At 40.6% G+C, this 24,214-nt stretch overlaps 1 protein-coding gene across 5 annotated transcripts in view; it reads left to right on the top strand.

The window, feature by feature from the left end:
* Window positions 1–24,214, top strand: part of KIAA1671 (KIAA1671 ortholog) — a 222,966-nt gene that overhangs the window by 177,695 nt on the left and 21,057 nt on the right. For 3 of the 5 annotated variants that reach the window (XM_040351398.1, XM_040351431.1, XM_040351414.1), the window contains 2 exons: window positions 8,645–8,766; window positions 14,585–14,641. In XM_040351398.1, the coding sequence (XP_040207332.1) occupies window positions 8,645–8,766; window positions 14,585–14,641 (179 nt within the window). The remainder of the gene's footprint in view (window positions 1–8,644; window positions 8,767–14,584; window positions 14,642–24,214) is intronic. The other 2 variants (XM_040351406.1, XM_040351422.1) reach the window with 1 other exon arrangement.

Genomic DNA, 24,214 nt, shown 5'->3' with positions numbered 1-24,214 from the left:
ACTGTGTCCATGACTAGACTGACGTTTAACATGGGAGTCTATGGAAGGGGTGCCTGGCTTTGAAAAATTGGTGGTCCCCGGCCGTAGGTCCCCTGGACAACAAACTTTGCACACTTATAATAGAGGAAGAGTGGGGCTACATGTGTGCCACGTTTGGGGTCCAGGGGACGCCCGGCCGGTAACGGGTCCCCAAAGTTTGTGAGATCAGGTGCAAAAAGGTGACTCGAGTATAAGCCGAGGGGGGCATTATCAGCACAAAAAAATGTGCTGAAAAACACAGCTTATACTCGAGTATATACGGTAATAAGGAAAGGGGAAGTGGGGAAAAGAAGGGAAGAAGAAAAAAAAGAGAGAGAAAAGGGAGATGAGGAAGGAGAGGGTCATCCTGGAGTTCCCTATGGAGTTGAGATATAATCGATCCACGGGTCCCACACCTTGTTAAATTTTTTGGTGTTATTATAAAGTATATGGGTGAGTTTGTCGTTAATCATGATCCAATTGAATTTTTTTTAATTAATGCAGTGTATAGCATATTTGTAAAATTAGGTCACAGGGATTGGCGGTCTTCACATACTGCGCTATTTTCCCCTTTAGCCTGCCAGTACTTTTACATTGTTACTCAATGACCAATATGTGCAGTTTATGTTATAGATTCAGGTTTTACCTACTATAATCAGGTAGTTTCCAAATGACAACTTGGCAATATTTGCCTTTTCTCCACTAGGAATGGAATGATCCTTTTATAACTCAAGAGCTATAGTTACAATTTGACTGAGCGAGTATTCCAAGTCTCATTGGGTTCCGTGCTGCTGCCCTTTGTAGACTACTGGCAGCTCTGTGGACTGGAACCGGATAGCTATGTAAACTCTGTAATAGGTCATCATACAGCCACCTTTTATATTTTCTGCAAAAGCCAGACATTTAGCTTGGGTGAGGAGTATCTGGATGTTAAAAATCACTTGTTCAAAATGTGATAGTTCATGTATAACTCTGGCAAAATAAATAGGCACAGCATGTTGAATGGCCAGGTTACGAATGTTCACATGGTTTCATAGGGGAAGTATCACATGACTATATACAATGACTACAAGTCTCTGTGTACTGTATGTTACAAAGGGTCTTTCATTTTTAAGATGGTTTCATAATGGACCACAAAACTATCCAGATACAGCCAGAAAAAAAAACATCATGAGTTTAGCAGGTCAAATCAAGCATGTGATGGGGAAAAAAAGTGAAAATTGCATGAAAAAAAAAAAAAACAATTGCCAGAGCAAGCTAAATCTTATTTTGTCTTTAAAAAGGAAAGTTTTTTTTCCTGCTCATATCTGCATTCCCTGCCTCCCGTCGGTCCACCCAAGCTATGTGCAATCTTACTGACCGTTTAAAGTGGAACTGCACTGCATCTGAGTACCACAAACCAAAAAAGCTATTTAATTTTTATTATCAAAACCAACTCCCCATCCATCCATGTCTCCATGCTTTATTATGCTGAGAAATCACATTGAAAAACACGCCACTAGCATTTCTGGCTGTGATCATCTTGAGTAAGGGCAGATGATTCAGGTAGAATTTTTACTTCCTGGGATCAATCTGCCCTTGGCTCAGGCATTCAGGAGGGTGTGCTTAGCTGAGAATATCCCTCCTCCCCTCCCGAAGACTCCTGGGATGTATGACATCATTTGCCTAGGCATGGAAACCAGGAAGTAAATGAAGAAATGTAAAATGGAGTTTAAAACAAGTAAATATTGATATACTTGGACTATTTTTAATCCTTGTGCTACTAGCATTAGTAAATAGATATGTTGATTGAGAGAGTGGCGTTCCACTTTAGGGCTCTTTCACACGGGCGGACTGTGTGTCCGCTTTTTCATCCATCCGTGTACGGATGAAAAAGGGACATACATTGGTACCTATGAGATTGCGGGTGTCAGCGGATGAAGATCCGCTGACACCCGATCTCACCCGGTTCCGCAATCCTCCGATTCTGAAGACTGAGGAAAACCCTATTTTTCCATTAGTCTGCGGATCGGATGAACACGGACAGACGGTCCGTGTTCATCTGATCCCCCCCATAGGGGAGAGCAGAGATCTGACAGGGCGGTCCCTGCACAGTGTGTGGGGAGCAACGGAGCGATCCCCACTGAGCAAGCGGAGGTTCATGGGGCGGATCATCACGGATTCGTCCTGTGTGAAAGAGGCCTTAAGCTGACCTACACTGGTAAATTTTCTTACAAACATTCTCAGTACATACATACATGCAGACGTAGGTGTGAGCAGCCTATTGCATTAGGGTGTGCACCCCAAAGCTCAAACACATGTATATGTATGTGTGTGCGTGTGTGTATATATGTGTGTGTAATATATATATATTATATAATATTCACACACTCTTATCAATAAATGTAAAAAAGCATTTTAAAATGTGATAAAACATGGATGGTGTCAGTAGCAGGGGGAAGCTATGCCGTATGGGGTGATTAGGGTGTGCCCTGGCACACCAGCACACCCTGTGCGCACACCTATGCATACAGACTTGACAAATGTTCAAAAGTACTTCAAATTTTTTTTCGCTTTTATTGCTTGAATTTGGAACAAATAGACTTTCCTTATAAAAACCACATACACTGTCAGAAAGATGTTTGATCAAAAAAAATCGAATGATTGGCTTCTGTTAAATGGTCCCTGTTGAACTGGTCGAATTTCAATCTTATCTATGACCACCTTTAAAAAAAATGCTTTAAAAATCGTTCTGCTAACAAGAATTCTAAAGGCTGACTGTTTGAAGTCAATGCAGGCAGGCATAGCTGAGATACCTGGGGACAGAACAATGTAGCCTGGGGCTGTTTGTGAAGTATGTTTGTTGCTCAGTAACAGAATGATGTGGAACAAGGGTGTGACTGTCCGTTTTAAAGGTGTACTTCTGCTTTAGTAGAGATATCAGGTTGACACATATATACATTAGTAGCATTTACTGAAATTTTGCATTTGCTTTGTAATTTTGCTATCCTGAATAGACAGGTTTGTGATTCTGAAAGAAAAAAAAAACATAAAGACAACCTGAATCTGGACAGTTGAAATTCATGGCACCTAGCATATGATAAAAAAAAAAAGTGGATTTATTTTGTTATTTTTTTAAGAGGTCTGCTAATAGGTACCGATTACTGAAACTATTGAGTCTAATTTCTTAATCGTAGGAGATGTACATAACAGTACACCTATAGTGGGTCATGTTTACCTGCACGGGGATGCACAGATGTTTCATGCATCCCCATGCAGGCAGTCCCAATGCTGTCAATTGGGATGCAGCAGCTGCATGGACACGGTCACTGCTCCCAATGTGACATCTGTGCGAGGGCACGGCCCAGAACACATGCAGGATTACAGCAATGAGACTGCCCGTTCGGTTAGGTACACCCTGTGTGAATGGGACATTACTCTGAAGAATTTTAGTCTGGCATCATATTTAGATACTGCTGTCATATGAAACTGAACTGAAGAAAATCATAAAGTACTATGGTTTGTAAAATTATAAAAAAAATCCTCTCTAGATGGAAAAAGGATTGCTTAACAAGGTGTCACAGTCCTCTTTGGGGATAGGTCAGAAAGCAAACTACACGTCTTCAATGCCTCTGGTGCAATTAGCTGTTCTATGACCCCAGGGCTACATACTAGTTATGTGGGTGTGGGTTTACTTTCTTTTTTTCACAAAAACTAGAATAGATCTTGAATGGCTCGTTTTTTTTTTTTTAGAAGGCTTTTGAGAAAGGTATTTTATTTTCAATGTGAACACTGCTTTCGTGTGTTTGTGTTAGGACTCTAGCTAAATATAATACTTCCCCCTTTATTCCAGTTATGTATTACCTAAAAATACTTAAACATGTATAAAGATGTGGTTTAGGATACAATTTTAAAACCTTAACTATTATTCTTTTGTAATCACTTTGCATGGCAGAAATAGTGTTGGGGCCTATTCCCAAGCCAGGCATTGTACAGTGCTCTTAGTGTTTGGAACTGGTGGAGAATGAGAGCCTCACCAATGATGTAAAATTAATAGACCTGTGTGTTGTGATTTGAGGTAGACAATAACGGAAAATGCATTAAGAGCTGTATAGAGGAACCATAATAAAACTAGAAGATTACACTAATAAAATGGTAAAACAGAATCACTTAACACATTTTATATATCTTTCAATGAAAAATAATAAAAAAATATATATAATATACATATTCGAAGAATAATATAAATATAGATATATAGATATATAGATATTTTAGAGATTTATCTATCGAGAGAGAGAGAGATCTTTTTATTGAAAGATAATAAATTGATATGTTTAGTAAATAAAATAAACAATATATGTTTTCTAGCTTTGGTATACAAATGAGATTCTGCATAATTCCTGGATGTTGGCAGAGTTCAGGAAATGCTTTGCAGGGGATTTTGCGCAAATAATAGCCTTGGAGAAAATAAAGACTTTGGGATTCTTTAGTGTTTGTTTCTACACCTAACCTTCCCTTCAGTGTTCCATTGATTTCTAAAAATTATAATACTTTACCATATGTCAGTAATTTCCTCTTGGGCCATTACATTTTACCTTTAAATATTTGACAGGATGCAGTAGAGAAAAATGAAACGGTCTTCCCCTTCCTCCAACAATTCCTGCTCAGGCAAAAATAGTACCAGTAATTTAAATGTCATTGGTTCATCCACTAAAACTGTAACGCAAAATAAAAACCACTGTAATTTGTACCTCCAGGCTATTGAAGAACTCCTAATAAAAAGGGTTCTTTATGTGAGAGGGGGTCACCTCTACATCTCCTCTGCACCTGCCGTGATGGGAAGGTGACACTTGAAAACTCATTAGTGAAGTCTGTTGTAACCGCTCAAATATTCATTCTTCTATGTCTGAATGCCGTTCGAGAAAGTTTTTCATGCATGTCCGATAAAATAATATCGGATGAACTGTCGTGAAAGCTCTGTACTAACAATCCGATTATCGTACGATTCTTCCTCGGATGACATTTTTCGTACGATTCTTCCTCGGACGACATTTTTCGTACGATATTCGGATCGTGTGTACGGGGCATTAGAGTATTTAATATGGCTTTCAAAATAAAATACTTGGACATGCTCATAGCCCAGCCTCCAACAACCTTCTTTTTTCCTGTACCAAGCCAGATGATCTCGACCTCTCAAGAGCAAACTGTCAGTGGGTGTTTTGAGTTGTAATTATTGATTTATAGGGTTCCCACTGATCGTTTAATCTCTGCAGGTAGCCATTTAGAATCAAAAGAAGTTGCACTTAACCATAACTTCAGTAGCCTGAATTTTTTTTAGCAAAATAGTTTGCATGCAGGTGGACCCAATCAGGTCATGGTATCCCCACCATGCTTGGCTGCTTTTAGGTCTAGTTCAGAGTGGGAATCAATAATACTGATTTCGTGTCTAGTTTGTATCTCAATTACATGAATGAGCAACAAAGCTAAGACCAATAATCCAGTGTATGCAAGCCTATTTCCAAATGGAATATATTAACATACACTGCTAGAAGTGCTTACTTTAGAATTATATGCCTGAAAACAGAAATCATCGCTTTCTTTTGGATCGCAGCATGTGGGACTGTTAAGATAAGATGAGATTTTTTTTTTTCTTAAATATATGTAATCTGAAAAAAACTGAAGTGTTCTTTTGTTAAAAGTCTGGTGGCATTGCAACACCTACAACATGCAAACCGTTATTTGAAATGTATCATTTTTTTTAGAGGTTTAAATTGCCTTATGACAACTAAGACTGCCGCTAGTGTTTTTTTGTGAATCGGTTAATTTCATAACTTGTATTTAGGAATGGGCCGATCACCCCCATGTTTGGTTCGCAGCAGAACTTCTGAACAGGGGGGATGGTCTAACCCAAACTGCGAAACCCATTGAAGTCTATGGGAGCCGAAAAGGAAAAATCAAAACAGCCCATTTTGAAGGCTTCTATACAAGTAATTGACCATAAAAAGGGTTATCGGGGTCTGGGTACTTCCCTGAGAGACATGAATCAATAAAAATATATATATTTTTTAAAACTATCATTTTTTTCAGAAGCAGCAATTTTAATTATGCTTAAAGTACAAAAATAAATAAATTAAATATAGTAACTGGGGCGGTTCCTTTAATGTGCCTGTAAAGTGGCGCATATGTAGCATGCATAAAACATTCTACAGCAAAAATGGCATTTGTAAAGAAAAACAAAAGAGTAAAATCCCACTTAAAATGACTAGCGGTTACAATTGCCGGCACCCGGCTACTTAAAAAAATAAAGGAAAAACATTGTGCCCCAGACCATACCAGGCCCTTTGGGTCTAGTATGAATTATAAGGAGAACCCCACGCCAAAAAAAACTGTGTGGGGTCACCCCCCCCCCCTCCTAAACCATATAAGGGTGAGTGCTTTGGGGTAGGGGGGAGGACCCCACTCTGGTAAGTGAGCAAATTTACAAAATCTGCAGGGGATCAAATAATTTTCCCCACTATACACCCTAAACCGATATTTCACTTCCTGGCTGATGGACTATATTGTTTAAGTACTTCAGCTATGAGCTGATGAATTTCCATGCCGCTGCAGTTTCTGGTCTTGTGAATAACATCTGACATTAGATTGTATCCTGCAGATATTTTCCCCTGTGGCTGTGATGTCAGGTTTAATTGACCTTTAGAGAAAATTCAACTTAAAGAATAGCTAAGCTCAAGAGCACAACTGTAATGTAATGAAGCTTACGAGTTCTTAGATGTGGTGGCTGCATTAGCTTTCTTTTCCGGGTAAGATCATTTTAAGCAAGTACAGAAAATACCTGTTACTCTTGCAAGTAGTGCATTGTACTTGTCACTTCCTGTGAGCTGAACTAGAAATATTTTCTTAAAACTAATGATCACTCTATCCCCCATGTAATGGAAATAAAGACTGACATGTCCAAAACGAAAGTTAGAAGACCGTTCCCAATCGCTATTATAATCCTACTCTTATAAGTGGTTCTGGCATTGACAGTATATATATATGAGACATTCCTCTTCTCTCACTTTAACAACTTATTTTTATGAAATAATTCTATTGTGGTGGAGTGCTAATAATTTTCCTACTTTCTTTGTGCTTTGCTCTTTCAATGTAAAATATTTTGGATAAAGGATATTTGATGTTTCTTGATCACTTTGTAAGGTGTATATTGTCAAATGTTAGACACTGACACTTTTACAATATAAATACATTTTTGACGAACCTAAAGCATATATACAAGTTGTTCAAGCTGGACCAATGTAACTGTAAAAACATACTATACCTGGAATTGTGTAAATGTATATATTTTTAAGTTATCTTTATTCAATGTATGAGAACAAAACATAAGGCATATCGATCGGAAACCATAAAAAGGCAAGAGATGTATAAATTTGTCAACAGGCCCACCAGGAGCCCAACTTGATACATGTAAAGGGGTCCAATTTGACCATCATAGGGTCAAATAGGGGCATCTGCATGCATAGTATTAATACAGATAAATCCACACACTTTGAATTTCCATATTCCTATCGACTATTCCTGGTATCGATTAACACCCATCCATATATATTCGTAATATCAGGGACAACCAATCCAACAGAGAAGGTCATAAAAGCATGACAAGAGAATGAAGAAAGAATAAAAAAAAAGGGGGGGGGGCAAAGTTAGAAGGTAACAGAGAACAGCACTCTAGTATTAATACTTTTATACAATAGAATACTCCTTGGATCTGTTCTATTGAATCTTAAACTGTCAATCATCAACAAAGTCCATCGTTTAAGAAGTTGGTTGAGAATTTTGTGGGAACGTACTAGTATAGTGGATCCACATAGTCCAAATACTGTAGAACTTGTCATGTCTACCTTTTGCATGTCACCATCCATTCCTCCACGGCCATAATATTGTTTACTAAGCGTATCCAATCCTCCCTACTAGGTTTCTAAGCCGATTTCCAGTGAACTAGCGTCATTCAGAAGATGGGGTAGTACTGATTTACGGTAATGGCTAGGAGGAATGGTGGTATGGGGGGGACATGCAAGAAAAGCTCCAACGGGGAGTGGGGTAGTTCACGATCTAAGATCACTTTGACCTGGGTTCTGATATCTTGCCAATAGGCTATAAGCTTGGGGCATTCCCACCAAACATGCAGGAATGTGCCCTGCTGACCGCAACCCCTTCTGCAAGCATCATTTAGTGTTGGATAAATTCTAGGGGGCACCCTATACCAGCGAGTCAGTAATTTGAATCCACTCTCTTGCATTTTCGTATCTACAGAGCTGGAATGTGTAGGTCAAGTTGTAGCTTGATGAATTTGTGTTGCAGGTCTCTCTCCTACTCTCTTATCTATAAGGGTTTCCCCCTTGGCTCAAGTTACTGCAGCATCCCATATAACAAGTAAATAGAGTGCGGTATCACAGAGGTGGACATACAGAGCTTCTCAAAGGGGGTAGCTGTCTATATCCCCACTCATCCATAGGAAAACAGCCATATTGGTCCCTGAGAGCATCTAGAGTTTAACAACTTCTGGTGTGTAAATGTAATAAGCTTTATATCTGAAATAGAAGTTTGAAGTGTTAGAATTTGCTGACTTTTTTTTTTTTATCTTCAGGACCATGTAAAACAGTGTTTCTCAAGATCCTCTACAAGTAACAAGGACACAGACTCGCTAGTGCAAGATCCTGACCGACAGTATGGAACCTGGAGCCAGGATAAACCGCAGACTGAGGACAGGTGAGTCATTTATTCTATCCATTTGTACTACTCATCCTATTTTTAAAATTAAGCATTGCCTCGTCTGCCACCCATGTCCTTGGGAGTCTAATAGCTTTGATTTTAAAGGAACTTGTTGGTAAAAGAATAGAAATACTGCTGCTGTCTTGTTTTTGACATTGCACGCTCCAGGACTTTGATTATTACCCTTGCTTTACAGTTTAGTACGTCACTGGCTTAGAAAAAGCTTAGATCCAGAAGTGTGGAGGCACCGAATATGGCCAATTTCACAATATGCTGTGAATACAGGATCTGGATGTAAGGCCTAAACATGCACCTTCAAAATAGGTCCGCAGTGACAGCTATGATTAGACTCTTAGCATTTGTTTATATTGTGGAAGTATATTACAGCTCCCAAATGAAGCCCCCAATATTTGATAGTGGACTTATTAAAGCGGAGTTCCACCGAAATAATTCATTTATTTATATTTTTTTCAAAAACCATCTCTTATGATGATCTTCTTCTAATACTGCAATTGTTAGTAATTAATGTTAGTAATAGTAATACCGCCGATATATTTCTTATTTTTTTTCTAAAAGTAACCTTAGTTTTCTTTGTGTTGTGCGGTTCCGTCGTGCTTGTGGGCATGTGACGCCCACTAGGGCTAGCCATACACAGCTAGATTTCTCTTTAGGCTAAATAAGAGAAAATCAATAAAATTCTCTGTCCACACTAAGTAGCATAGATGTAAGATGCTGCACTGATGACTGCATCTGATAGAATAAAGTTACTGTTTGTGTGGTTTTCCACCTGGCTTCTTTGATTTTCTCTCGGGATTGGTCAAGCCAGGTGGTGCTGACAGGGCCACCAGTAAGTCAAATTTCAACTGATTCCTCTGGAATCAGCCAAAATTCTCTCAGGGACAGCCTTTTCTCAGACAGGAAGTAAGGGAATCAAACAGACTCACTGAAAGCCTCAAAACTTGACAGGATCCTGTTCTAATCATTTTATAATCTATGCAAAACGAAAAAGGTTTTGGCTATAGTCAGCTGTAATAAGCTAAAAAAAAAAACAATTCCTATAATAGCTTTTTCAGCCCAAGATAGGAAATGTAATAATTGGCAGGATCACCAGGTAAAAAGCAGACCAATGTAGTCACCACTCTTACCACTAGTGACTGGTAAGCTGCAATATACATTACATTTTTGTTTTTGGGTTTGGATTTGCTTAAAACTAATCTCCAGGGAAAATGCAAAGTTACCCTGGCAGTGGGGTTACCAGTGCAGTCACAGGCATCACATGCACTGTAGGACCAGCAGTCCTGCATTGTTAGTAAGGACACCAAGGGCCTGTCCACAAGTCAGAGAGAAGAGGAGAGCACCGGCTGCCAGGAGAAAGGAATAATAAGGTAAGTAAAACAGTTCTTTTTATTGCTTCCCTATACAAAAACTGGCATTCAGTACATGGGAGCCCCACTGCAAGTTCAGCTCTCTTGAGAGTTTGAGATTGGTAGTGTAACACACAAGTTGCTGTGTGTGTATTGAGAATACCCACCTGGATTGTGAGACACATCGACAAACTATTTAGCACCGTCCAAGCTGGCTACAGAGGCCATTCATTGCATTTGGCTTTCTTTGTGGCTGTGAAATTGGGACTGCAGTAGAGAGTGTTTTAATAAGTTAAAGTGATTATCTTAAACTAGGATCAGTGGTTGCCTCTTTCTGTGGGAAACTACCTTTTCGTTGTTATTTGCACAATTTATTATGTTTTAAAATGGATTAATGCATTTTATATATACAATATGAATACTAGGTACAGTATACAATTAGTAGATGACAAAAATGACTTGGAGCCATGAGTAACATTTTGGATTTGATCTTCAAACATCCACAAATAAATAGGACATTAGTCTGGCACAGCTAAACCCTGAATTCCCCAGGAGGCAGTTTTGTCACTAGATTTTCCAGTGATCTGTAATTAGGAACGCAAGGGCTTTGGTACATGTGCAGTGTTTGATCTAGCCTCCTCATCAATAAAAACCTGCGGGAGATGGGCTAACATTCAACAGTGTCACTCAATGCCTGGCTGTGCAAAAACATCAGTTTATACAAAATGCTTTGCTTTCTCATTCATTGAAGGGCACAGGAAATCTTTAACCTTTTGGGTTATACTGCCACATACAGAAGGATTGGACACTGATGAACAATAAAACCATAGACCAGCCCAGGACACCCCCCCCCCCCCCAACTACCAGCATGCCTCCAATGTTGTCAGTGTCCTAAGAGGATGGATATCTTTTCTCCAGTTCTGCCGTTTTAAAGACTTAACCTTTTTTTTTTCTAGCTTTTTTGCTTTGTACATTTTTGAATAATTTTTTCCTTTTAAGCAGGAGCTGCCTCATTTACATTTAATACCGGGTGCCATTGTTCCTTTGTTCTGCCAATTCTGCGGCAAATCAGGTTAATGATGTGGAACTGAGCGCTGACTTCATCTGTTGGTAAGAGTGTTGTGAGCGTTCTCTCTGTGCTATTTCCTGCCATACAGCGACAAGGAACTAGTTTCCCCCACTGAGGCTCCTAGCTTGAGTCATATGGAACTTTGATCCATTCCTGCTGCCCAGAAGGTGACTTTGGTCACCTATAACTATCTGAACCTCACTTACTTTCTGTTCTCGTAAGTATTGCCTTGAACCTATGTTGCTGTACCTCCATGTTGTTGCAAGACGTCCGATTCTACACACTGGGGGTGGGGGTTTGCAGCCTGGAGTCATGTTGTCCTCTGCTCTTTGCGTCTATCTCATCCTTGCAGTCCTCTTTAGCTCTGTCAGGAGTGGCTGCCACCCCTTACCTTTTTGGCTGAGGTTTTTACTACGTTCATGCAAGACTGATCAGTATCACCCAGTTATTTGCTGTTTTTGATTGCAGCTTCTGAGACATTGACCACCAGGTACTCCAATTATGTGTCCATTCCTTGACTTATAAGCATACCCATGATGAGAAGCAGCCTACAGCTGTTACTCCCAAATTAATGTAGACTGTTTTGGGGCTTATTGAGCAAGTACTTACCACTCTGAAAGTAAATCATTGTGTTGCTTCCACTAATGCTGTTTTCATCATTGGGTCATAAAACTTAAAAAAATCACAAAGACTTTCCCTGTACACTCATATTTCTAGTAATTTTTCTATGGAGATCCAAGGCTTTCCCTAAGGGCTTAGCCTTTTGTTGGTTTGGTGAGAAATTTGTACAGAAGTAGTCTATTGCGACTGTCGGTCTGGCAGTGTTTCTCCTTTACATGGTGCTTTACACAATAAATGTTTGGAAGCACTTTTTAGAGCTCTGTTTTTACTGGTGGCTTTTACTTCTGGCTGTTACTGTACTTTGTCAAACCACAAGGTTCCTGGTGCAGTTGATCAACCATTAAGAGAAGGCATAGAGCAGATGACTAAAATACATTTTAGCTTTGATGCTTTGCTGGAAACCTTCCATCTCATCTCTCGCATTTTTCATGTCGGTACATTTGTGTAAGCCACTTTGGTTAAAGTGCTGGACAGCAGAACCCTTGTGTAAAAAGCATTTTAAACGCATGACCTTTGAGGGACAAGGTTTCATCAGACTAGCTCCTGACAACATCAGGGATGGTACTGGTGGAAAGAGCATCCATATTGCTTATTAGAGGTTGCCTAAGACTGTGGAGTTATGTTCATCTATGAATGTTAAGAAACACTCCCTTGACCTACTCGTCTGAACTTTCCAAGCTTTGCTCCACATCCATCCATAAGGTTCGGCACTCATTGTCTGCCATATCCTCTTTTCAGATGTTTGCTAACCCCTGTGGAAGCTTGGACAGCTTGTGTGCCCAATACTTGGGTGCAGGAGGTGGAATCCCCAGGCTCCTGCACTCAATTTTTCCTGCCCCCTCCTCGAGTTCTCCAACCTTCCTGTGTCACTGCACAAACTAGCAGATTGCAATTGGGTCCTCTCGGGTCTTCCTGATCAATATGTTTTTGCCCCAGTTCCTATGACAAAACATTTCCAGGGGTTTAGTCCAATCTGTTCATTATTCCCAAGCCTAAAAGGGGAATTCTAGCTATTCTGGATCTCAAAGCATTGAATGTCTTCATTGGGTTCTGGAAGTTTCACATGGAAATTACCAAATCTTCCCTCTCCTTCCTTTAGTAAGGAGATCTTCTGGCTTCTGCAGTTCTAGGTTGTGACCCTGCTGTTCAGTCTTTCGTCTGTACCTCTGGTATTCACCAAGCTGCTGGCCCCAATTTTAGCCCTGTGTGCTCTAATGACATCCCCATTATGGGATACTTAGAGACCAACAACATGGCTTTGACTGTCAAGATTATTACAGCAGTTCAGATGGATCCTGAACCTTCAGAAATTGTCACTGGAACTGACTCATGGTTTGGAGTATCTAGGTCTAGTTCTGGACACAGCGGAGATCATAATGTTTCTTCTACAGGAGAAAATGTAGACACTCCAGTCTTGGATTTGAACTATCCAGTCCAGGAGACTAATGACTGCATTTGCATGAGAGTTTTGATGGTCACCTCCTTCTTCAGAGCAATTCAATTTTCCCAGTTTCACGTTAAACCACTACAAAGCAACATTCTGTTATCATGGGGCAAGTCAATCTGGTCTCTGGACAGACTAGTTCATTTGTCATGAGGACTAGATTGTCCCTTGCTTGGTGCCTTAGCAATCCAGTTCTTGAGTCTGGCAAGTCCTTCCTTTCTGTCTTTTGAGGATCCTCACAAAACATGCCAGCCCATCAAACTGAAAAGGCACCCTGTTGGAACAGGGGTGTTAATCAAGCTAGACAAATTAGCTTGGAGTCTTGCCGCAGAAAGAGAGGTAGAGTGCACCCTGCCCTGGGCAGAACTAAAACTCCCAGCCTTTTCAGCTGTGTACATTCCAGATGTAGACAGCAGACAGGCAAATGTCTTCAACTGGCAGCACCTGGACCCAGAGGACTAGTCCCTTTACCTAGAGGTGTTACAGAACCCAGGTGGTTCCTTCATTATAACGCCCCTTTCACACTGAGGCGCTTTTAAACTTCCAGTAAAACACTGAGCGCTTTTGATGAGCTTTCCATCAATTTCAATGGAGAGGGGCGTTATTTCACCACCCTGCCAGCGCATTGCCCCAGTGTGAAAGCATTCATTGATTTGAATCGAAATAGGTTTTTGTGAGCATTTTCAGGCACTTTTTTGGTGGCTCCATGAGATCAGTGTACCCTGATCTATGCATTTCCTTCCTCAAAACTCCTTGCTTTTCTGCTTTGCAGGATGTGGTAAATTGAGGTGCTAAGACTTCTGGCAGGCCATCATCCATGCCTATGCTCCCAAGGATCGGGTTGCACCCTTTCCTGCCGCAGCACACTACTAGATTTGTGATTGCTTTTTGGGCAATGTTCACTTGTTCTCCAAATTCTAACAGTGGATGTTTGGTCTTCCATCTGATGCCATCTTCGGGTGTAAGGTACTTTTCGTGCAGCTCATTGATCAGCACACAGTCCCCAGTTTTCTTTTGCTTTTCTTGGGCCTGTTTTTGTGTGTTTGTTGTTTGACCCTTTCCTCAGTTGGACTGCTTTTGTATGTCTCGAAGTTTGAAACCTTCCTGTGTCTTTTAATGGATGAGAAAGAATATAAGACTTTTGTACTCGCCATAAATTGCTTTCTTGGAGTCTATTAGGGGACACTGGTCCCACTGTGTTTATGATCACGTTTGCGATGATGCTTTGCTACTAAAATGAGACATGCTGGTAGTAGGAAAGTTTATCTTCGGCTGGCCTATAGTGTTTTTGTTTGTCGGTGTCCACTTCTCCTATAGGCAGCAGTGTAACCCGAAGGTATGGAAGACTCCCTGTGTTCTTCAATGGGCTCAATGGTGAGTTATATAAAAAATGTTAACACATCCAATGCATGTTTATTTTGCTCTTCAGCATGCTTTTATGCATTTTTATGCGTATACAGATCTTTTAAAGCTAAACTCTTGGGATGAAAAACATTTTCCCTTAAGTCCCTCTCCCCACTGCAAGGGTTAACTGCTTCTAGTTCCTAGGGGTTGATTAAAAAGGCGATATACTTTAGGATTTGCTTGCGTCTGCAGGCTGTCTCCTCTTCCTGTGACTGGTCCCTTGGAGCTGCCGACCAATGACAGCTCCCTGACATCAATTCCTTACAATACAGGAACAGCTGTCCTGCATTCAGTAGGATGCGGAGGTCCTGCCCACATTCCGGAACAGCGAAGGAGAGCGCCTACTGCTGGGGAGAGAGGAATAAGGTAAGTATATCACCTTTTTCTTATCCCCTACGTAAAACAAGCCGTTAATATTGAAATCCAGGTATGTCTTTTTATTGCATAGTTACATTGGTCCAGCTTGAATTAATGCCATCCCTGTGGGGTCCCCTTGGAAATGGATAGTCACCGGTAGTAGTCACTGCGACTCCAGTGATCGCGGCTCTAATTCAGGTCCCATGCAAAGCAGCTGCCCTTCTGGATAGAGAACTCAAGGGGTCGTTTGCTCAGGATGGGTGTCATTGCTGGGCATGTTGAATTTTTCTTAACAAATGCAAAACATTTATATAGCAGCAAAAATGTACCCAGTGCTTTACATACTGTACATTCATATCAGTCCCAAAGAACTAACATGGCCCTATCGCAAATGCCGACATGCATGCGCTCACATACTAGGGCCAATTTTAAAAGTAACCACCTAACCTACCTGCAAGTTTTTTGGAGTGTGGAAGGAAGCTGGAGTCCTGGAGCACAGGGAGAACATGCAAACTACATACAGATAGCAAACTGGATAAGATCGGAACTAAGGACTTCGGTGCTGCAAAGAAAAAGTGTTAACCGCCAAGCTATTCGTCTCCTTTATTTTAGTCCTTTATATTTCATCCAATAGATTGCTTTTCAAAAATGTCCTTAAATAGACCTTGGTTGGAACAAAATGACATTCCAACAGTATAATATGCATTGCTTCCTTTTCCAAAGTAAAGAAGCTAAAATATAAAAACATTAATTCCGTTAAGCGATGGGACCCTGGCCCCTTCCACTACATACTGCTATTTACAGTTCAGCAAATCTGTATGGCAATGTATTAAGACAGTAAAGACTTCATTGTCTGGTCATATAATACAAGAATATTTGTAATATCCTTCCTAGTTGTTTACTCAAAGGTATTGCCAATCATCTATATCTTTACAGACGTTCAGTTAAAAAAGAAAAAACTCACTCCCGTTTCAAGGCTTCTGATTTGGAAAGTTTTGGAATCCTTTATGCTATTGGTGATGAGTGTATTGTGTACTGAGCAACATTAGGGGGGAAATAATATACCAGCTTTAAAGATTGTGAATAATAAACACAGATTTTCTGCTCTGTTAGCGATGACCAATTTCCAATACCTGCCAATGTATTGATAATAGGAATAGTAATAGTATTTTTAAATTATATTTACAATGTGAGCGTTTTGTGAAAAAATGCCATCCGCTACTGTGACAGATATTATAATGTTAGGGAATTCACACCCACATTTGTAAATGCCTATAATTTTCTGTAGCACACTCTTTTCCTTCCCTACTGTTAAGATGCCCTATATAATTCTGGAGAATGTTTCCAACTGTGTGCTATGCTGCAGATTTCAGGGGTATGCTGCTGATCAACATGTGGAGACCGAAAATACTTAGTGAATATTTTTTGTGCAAAAAGTAAGATGCATTCTGGTAGGTGTCAAAATGTTGCACCTACCTTGTTAGTGCATCCCTGCCCCCCACAATGCACTGCTGCAAACACCCCACGTAAGCAAATACCGACTTTCTGAAACCAAATTTATAACTAGGATATGCATGCCTCCCGCTTCTCACCTGATCTTGTGTGGTCTTGGTGAATCATAATGCATTGATCAAAGTAAGGTAAAGTGTAGACTTTTGCCCTATATTGCAAATGCTGGGTTTTGTTGGGACTGTTTGTCATCCCTTTTATACAGGTAGTTTTTTTTGTTTTGTTTTTTGTTTTTAATTGATTTTTAATGAACGTCTTATGTGAATTTAAAGACTTTCAGGAAAATGGGAGTCTAAAAGTAATCTTAATCTATTTAATCTATGCAGTCTCAAACTTTTTAGAGATAATAGATCCAGAAGACACTCCTACACAGAAAAAGCAAATTGTGTGGAATAGACAGTGGCAGTTAGCCACTTTGATAATCAGGTTATTTACCTTGAATAATGGTCATTCAAACACCAAAGTCATGTGGTGAATCCCATAAGATATCTCTAACAATATTTGATTTTCACGTGTAAAGCTAGTAGAATCAGGGTACTTTTATATGTCTTATACATTCTTAAGCTACATATAGACTTTTAGCCTGGGTTCACACTAATGTGATTTTACAGCGGGTTTCATGCGTTTAGGAATGCACAGATTCGCAGTTTATGTAAAAAGCATAGTATTCCATGGCCTTGGTTCACATGTATGCATTATGAATTTGGTGCGAAGGGGAACAACAGGGTCCTGTGCGTGTTGACTGAAAGTGCAATGCAAATTCCTATGGTGCAGTGCAAATTTTATCTTCATAGGCTTCAGTAAACTCGCCGCACACAGTTCACATCTCTGCAAATTGTTTACTGTCTGTCTGCTGATGTTCATTGTAAAATCGCGATAAATTTGCAGTAAATTTGCACCCGTCTACCTCAAAACGCAAGGCGAATTTGCACCTCACACAGGACAAAAAATGGATCAGATTCACAGTACATCGCAGTAGTGTGAACCTAGGCTTAGTGTATTATATAAGCAGGAATACAACATGAGTGACACATTAACAGCTGGAAACCCATTATAAAAAAAGATTGTGCACCACTGATTTTTAATTGATGATGAATAAAGGAGACATGGTAAATGGAATGGTGTCAGAGCTGATCTTAAAGTCCCATAACCTTACCCAGAAGTATGGATTTAAAGACTTTGTCTCGCTTTAAATATTAATTTAATCTGTACTATTCTGCCACAAAGCAGCCCACCACCTTCTTTATAGCACTCTGTCATCTTCATTACTTATTTCTTACTGCATGATGTTTCCCACCACCCCAGGATGCAGTCACCATAAATAAAGCTAAGCTTCCCAAGACTAATGGCTAAATCATCTCTTCTTCAGTGAAGTGCATTTCACTATTTAGATACATGTTGTAAGACAAAAACCAGCAGAGCCATATCGTGATGTGAGATTTCTCTGTGTACAGATGGCCCTTTTCCTATGAAAGCTTAGTTAACGGGAATTGTTCCTCTTATCACCTCGTCTTGCTTTACAAATTTGCACACACTTTACCCTTTGTTGTTAAAAGCATTAATTTTCGAAACAAGGCACTGATATCATAACCAAGACTTTAAACTAGGGGTGCTCAACCCATGACCTGCGGGCCCTCTGATGTGACTCGAACCAGGAAAGTGCATGCTCATGCTCTGGGACAGCAGGTTGGATTGTGAAGAACAGGTTGTCGACCCACCATCCCACAGCATCAGAGTTCATGGTGCTGGTAAACCCCAGCACAGCAGTGTGAAAGTAGCTCTCTAGGGAGGTCAGGACAGTAAGGCCTCGTACACACGATATGTTAACCAGAGGACAACGGTCTGATGGACCGTTTTCATCGGTCAAAACCGATCGTGTGTGGGCCCCATAGGTTATTTAACCATCGGTTTAAAAAAAGCCAACTTTCTTTAAATTTAACCGATGGATTCCTAACCGATAGGTCAAAACTGACCATCAGTTAAAAATCCAGGCATGCTCAGAATCAAGTCGACGTATGCTTGGAAGCATTGAACTTCATTTTTTTCAGCACGACGTTGTGTTTTACGTCACAGCGTTCTGACACGATCGGTTATTTAACCGATGGTGTGTGGGCACGACGGACCATCAGTCAGGTTCATCGGTTAACCGATGACAACGGACCTTCAGACCGCTCTCATCGGATGGACTGATCGATTGTACGAGGCTTAAGGGTTCATTTAGATTTGTGGTGTGGGGGGCAGTAAAACCCCCATCATTGTGGCCCGCCACAGGTTACCAAATCACTTTGTGGCCCTTGCGCTTCAAAAGGTTACCTTTGCTTTGAACAGTCTCTTATAATTATTATAAGATGAATTATTTTTAGATGAAGGTTTGGTTTCTTCTCTGTTCCTAAGAGGTTATACGTTCTTCTGAACTAGGCCTTATTCAATCTATATTGTGTTGTAGATCCATTGTTATGGTTGCAGTGAATTGTACATATTACATTGTCTGGTATGTGCTGATTTTTTTTGTACAGTACTGTTCAAAATTTACGGCAACTAACTATGGTAACACTGTGCTCATTGTGCAAACTGGTTTAACTAGTTAGGCAAGCGTATTATAAGATTGAAACTTGTTGTATTTTTAGTATATATGGTCTAAAACATTTTAAATTGTGTATAAACCCGAACAATTAACCCTTTGGCCCCTTTTGGTTGGTTAAATTACTGATTAAAATTGCTTTTTTAGTAAGTGCAAAAAAAACTTGTTCATCCTGCAAAAAAAAGGCAGTGAGCTTCTATCTTTTGCTGGTTTCACATGGGGGTTCTCCGTAGTCCGCAGGGGACCTCCCCACTGAGAAGGCAGATGACAGGTCTGTGTCCGCTCCACTATGCAGAGCGGACACGGACACAGCTCCACTGATCTCTATGGGGCTGTCAGATGGAAACGGACCACCTGTCCATGTCCATCCATATGTCATCAGATCTGATCTACTGTTTTTGCCAGATAGGATTGAATTAGATGCCAGCCACTGACATCCGCCACTGCATAAAGAGCTATGGATAGTCCGATCCGGTCCACCTGAAGAACTGAGGGGTGGACCTGATCAGACAGCCTGTGTGAAAGCAGCCTTCCTGGGCAAATCTTGAACTTTCTTATCAGCCTTTCCTCCATAATCTACAGAGCCCTTCTGCCCTGTGTAATGGAGAGTAGAAAATATAATCAGCGCAATAAAAACACATAAAACAACAAGCAGCTGAACACTGGGATTCAATTAATAAAATTCCTGAGCATAAATATAAAGTAGGTAGTGCAGCGCTTAAAGTCCAATAATAGAAAGTCCAGAATAGAATCTTTTCTAAAGTGACTGGTGATGAGTAAAAATCATGCAGGTGCTGTAGCGTGGTAATAAGTAGAAACACCTCCACCAATGGTAGTAATGGCCGCTCACCTCACCAATATGACCCTCTGTTAGATAAGGTCATAAACAGCATTCCCATAAGGGTATCTCCAAAGGGGGTTAATCCAGCAATGATATGAATGGTCTCCAAAGGAAGGTCAGCAATCAAGCATCAGATCCAAATGTAAAAGAAAAGCAGCACATAGTGTTTCTCCGTGGAGGCAATATAATAAATTTTAATGAATTAAAAAACGCACTTACAGAGCAAAGGCACTCAATCCAGTGCCAGGGATAACAGGCATGTGTGTAGCTATGATCGCGGGTGACGTCACGCTCTCCCTACCGAACGTTGCGTCCCTGGGGCGGGACTTCTTCAGCGGATGTAAGAAGTCCCGCCCCAGGGACGCAACGTTCGGTAGGGAAAGCGTGACGTCACCCGCGATCATAGCTACACACATGCCTGTTATCCCTGGCACTGGATTGAGTGCCTTTGCCTTTGCTTTTAAATTCATTAAAATTTTATTATATTGCCTCCACGGAGAAACACTATGTGCTGCTTTTCTTTTACATTTGGATCTGATGCTTGATTGCTGACCTTCCTTTGGAGACCATTCATATCATTGCTGGATTAACCCCCTTTGGAGATACCCTTATGGGAATGCTGTTTATGACCTTATCTAACAGAGGGTCATATTGGTGAGGTGAGCGGCCATTACTACCATTGGTGGAGGTGTTTCTACTTATTACCACGCTACAGCACCTGCATGATTTTTACTCATCACCAGTCACTTTAGAAAAGATTCTATTCTGGACTTTAAGCGCTGCACTACCTACTGTGTAATGGAGAAGATGAAAGACCTGTTTTACTCCAGATCAGGAATGCAACGTGGGGTGACAATAATATAGAGCAGTGGTCATCAACCCTGTCCTGCAGGGCCCACTAACAGGCCAGGTTTGCAAGATAACTGAAATACATCACAGCTGATATCATTTGCTCCTCAGTGATTGCAGTATTCTAGACTGCATCTCCCCAAGGTAATACATAAAACCTGGCCTGTTAGTGGACCCTGCAGGACAGGGTTGATGACCACTGATATAGAGGACTTCTATAGATACAGTACAGTTAGTGAGCTTTGTCACTCTAGGACAGAAGGTGTGGTAATCGCAGTATCGCAAAGGGGGAAAAAACCCTGAAGAAAGGAAACTAATGCAGCCTCCAGTCCTGTGGACTGGTAAGCTGCAATATATACAATTTCTGTTTTTAGGTTTAGATATGCTTTTAGAAATGTTCAGCAGTTTCAGGCACATCCTTTTGAATGTATTGCAACAAGAAAAATGGTAAAAAAAATATAATAATTCTACCACATTTGCATTGAAATAGAAGCAAGAAGCACGTAAGCTAATGAGATGGAAAACTGAACTGCAGCTTAATGTAAAGGTGTTTTTGTAAAATTGTTTCGTTGGAATGACTCTATTTCTGGCTAATTCACCTTAACACAATTGTATCTGCTTGCCAAAGCAATGCAAGGCCTCATTTTAGTTGCTGCCTCAGGCACGTCTCTGCTCATGCACTACCAAAGAGCATTTTGCTTTAGATTCTGGCAGTCCAGTGTCTATCATACATTAGTCTGCATTAATTCAGTAATAAAGTAACATGCAGCTTAGTCAGTAGGTGGAAGTGGTTTGTGTTTCACTTGCTGCACAGCATTGAGGCCTGCTCTCCCTGTCTGCATTGGTTAATGGCACACTGGTATTGTGATGTGACTGCATGCCTATAAATAGACGCATGACACTCGTACAGCAGGGAATCGGCAGTGGCTGACGTGAGCCTCCGTACACGGCTAAATCCAAATATTTACAGATATGGGAGGACAGCCTCTGCTATCTACTTCCCTAGTAGGGCAGTGATAAAGGGGAAGAGCCATTCCTAAAAGAATCCCAGCTTATCTCATTATCCTTGTTTATAGGATAAGTCATGGCAGAATCACAGACACCTTTGCTGGAAAGAACATTTGTGCTTGGAGTCTGCAAATCATGTATTGTGTGGGGAAGCCAGTGACAGGAATAGGAGGCTGGGGTTCATGCCAACAGGGTTTGCATTCTTAGTCATTGCTATAAAGTTTACCTTATTTACATTTTTGGCTTGGCTATTACATTTCTACTCGTTGCATATTTTCATGATTGTACTTCATTGGTTTAGTGGTAATCGGTCTGAAAACCTATTAAATACCTTCTGAGATAAGCGGATATTGACGACCTATGTTGCTTTTAGTCCTTTCTGCACACGCATTAACAAGAAAAGCAATACAGTTACTGTGCTGCACCTAAAAATAGAAAGCACACGCTGCATATGCGTGAAGAAATATGTCCGCCGTCATACATATACAGTATATTTACACAGAATCAAGCTTATTAAGTCAGGTATACACAATGATAAGAGTGTATACTGTGTATTTAACAGATTAGGAATATAGATTTACTTTAAAGCGGAGCTGCACTGCATCTGAGCACCAGAAACCATAAATGCTATTTAATTCATTTTTAATATTCAAAGCCAACATCTCCATCCATCCACGTCCCCATGCTTTAGTTTGCTGAGAAAAACAACCTCTGGCATTTCTGGCCATGGCCATCTTGAGTAAAGTCAAAAGAAGAGGAATCTGCTGCTCCGGGTGTGTGCAATACCTGCAATACCCACCTCCGTAAAAACTTGAGAAAAATGAGAAATGGCTGCACATTCAAAGTTTGCAGAAGTGCCTTTTATTGCAGACAGTCAAAATACACCAAAGACATCAGGTTTTAGTCACATAGACGAGTTTCACACATCTGATCTGTGCTTAATCATACATTGATTAAGCACAGATCAGATGTGTGAAACAAACACCTGGTGTTCCTGGTGTAGTTTGACCGTCTGCAATGAAAGGCACTTTTGGAAACTTTGGATGTGCAGCCATTTCTTCTTTTTCTCATCTTGAGTAATTGAGTATGGCCCCAGCGAACTCAGCTGGAAGTGGGAGTGAGTACCAGGTACCCGCTCCCCCCCCCTCAAAAGGTGTCAAGTGTGGCAGCAGAGGGGGTAGGAGGCAGACAAGTGGAGCTTCCCCTTTTGGGTGGAGCTCCAATTTAACGGCGATGACAAGTATGACATAATTTGCCTAAGCCAGAAAGCAGGAAATAACTGAAGAAATGTAAAAAAAAAGTTGAAAACAAGTAAATATGATATACTTTCCTATCTGTTTACTAATGCTAGCAGCGTAAGGATTAAAATGGTCAATGTTGATTGGAAGGGTTAAGTTCCAGTTTAAATCTTCAGAAAACACCAAATATGTGTGTGCTGTAATGTTTGAAGCATTTTATCGAACACAAAGAACCTGTAAAAGCTGAACTCCAAGCAGATATAAAAGACCCAAAGGAATGCAGCCCTGTAATCATTCATACATAAATGCATGTATTATTAATGCAAGCAGTGCAAGTACCTGAATTTGACTTGGTATCCACCTCCTGCAGTCTACTGTACAGTCTCTACAGCAGGGGTAAGCAACCTGGGGCCCGCCAGCTGTTGCAGAACTACAAGTCCCATCATGTTTCTGGGTGTAAATGTAACTGCCAGCCTTGCAATGCCTCATGGGAAACATAGCTCCACAACAGCCAGAGGCAGCCCAGAGAGCCAGTCAGATGTGCTGCAATACAAGGAGCATTGTGATAGGACAGAACAAAGGGATGAGCTCATCAGTCTGCTGCTTCTCCTTTCACTATCCAGTCACAGGGTTGCGGTATGGTGAGGAGGAGATGATAGATGTATGTGATAGCAGAGAAAAAAACGGGTCCTCTAGCTTGCTATACAGGTCTGTGCTGTTGGGAAAAGCTGTGTAATGAGGACTGATAGGATAATTACAAATCCCTTGGTAAGCAGAACATTTTTGTACCCTGAACAGATTGCAATAAATTCTTCCAATGTGAGCAAAGTCATGTAAATGTTTTTGCTGCTCTTGTAGTTATTGTTTTGGGCAGAGAAGCATGCAGTGAATGTGAAAAAAAATTGCAGGTCTTGTTTTGTCTATACTAGAATCCATGCGATACAGAAACAAATGCAAAAATTCACGTATTCCTGCAACACACACAAAAGTGCATGTCTTCTGCAGATGCGTGGAAGTGTCATTATCTCTTAATGGTACCCCAAAGCACCTTGCTAACGCACGTGCAAAATTGTGAGCCAAAACGCAACGTGCCATGCGTCCTCTCCAAATGGTATTTGGTCCCTGCATGAATTATCCTTCTATATTGTTCACAGGGCTGA

This window comes from Rana temporaria, chromosome 1 (assembly GCF_905171775.1).
Source record: "Rana temporaria chromosome 1, aRanTem1.1, whole genome shotgun sequence".
Classification (NCBI taxonomy): domain Eukaryota; kingdom Metazoa; phylum Chordata; class Amphibia; order Anura; family Ranidae; genus Rana; species Rana temporaria.
The sequence above is the reverse complement of the archived record's forward strand: the minus strand, read 5'-3'. Positions and strand labels throughout refer to the sequence as shown.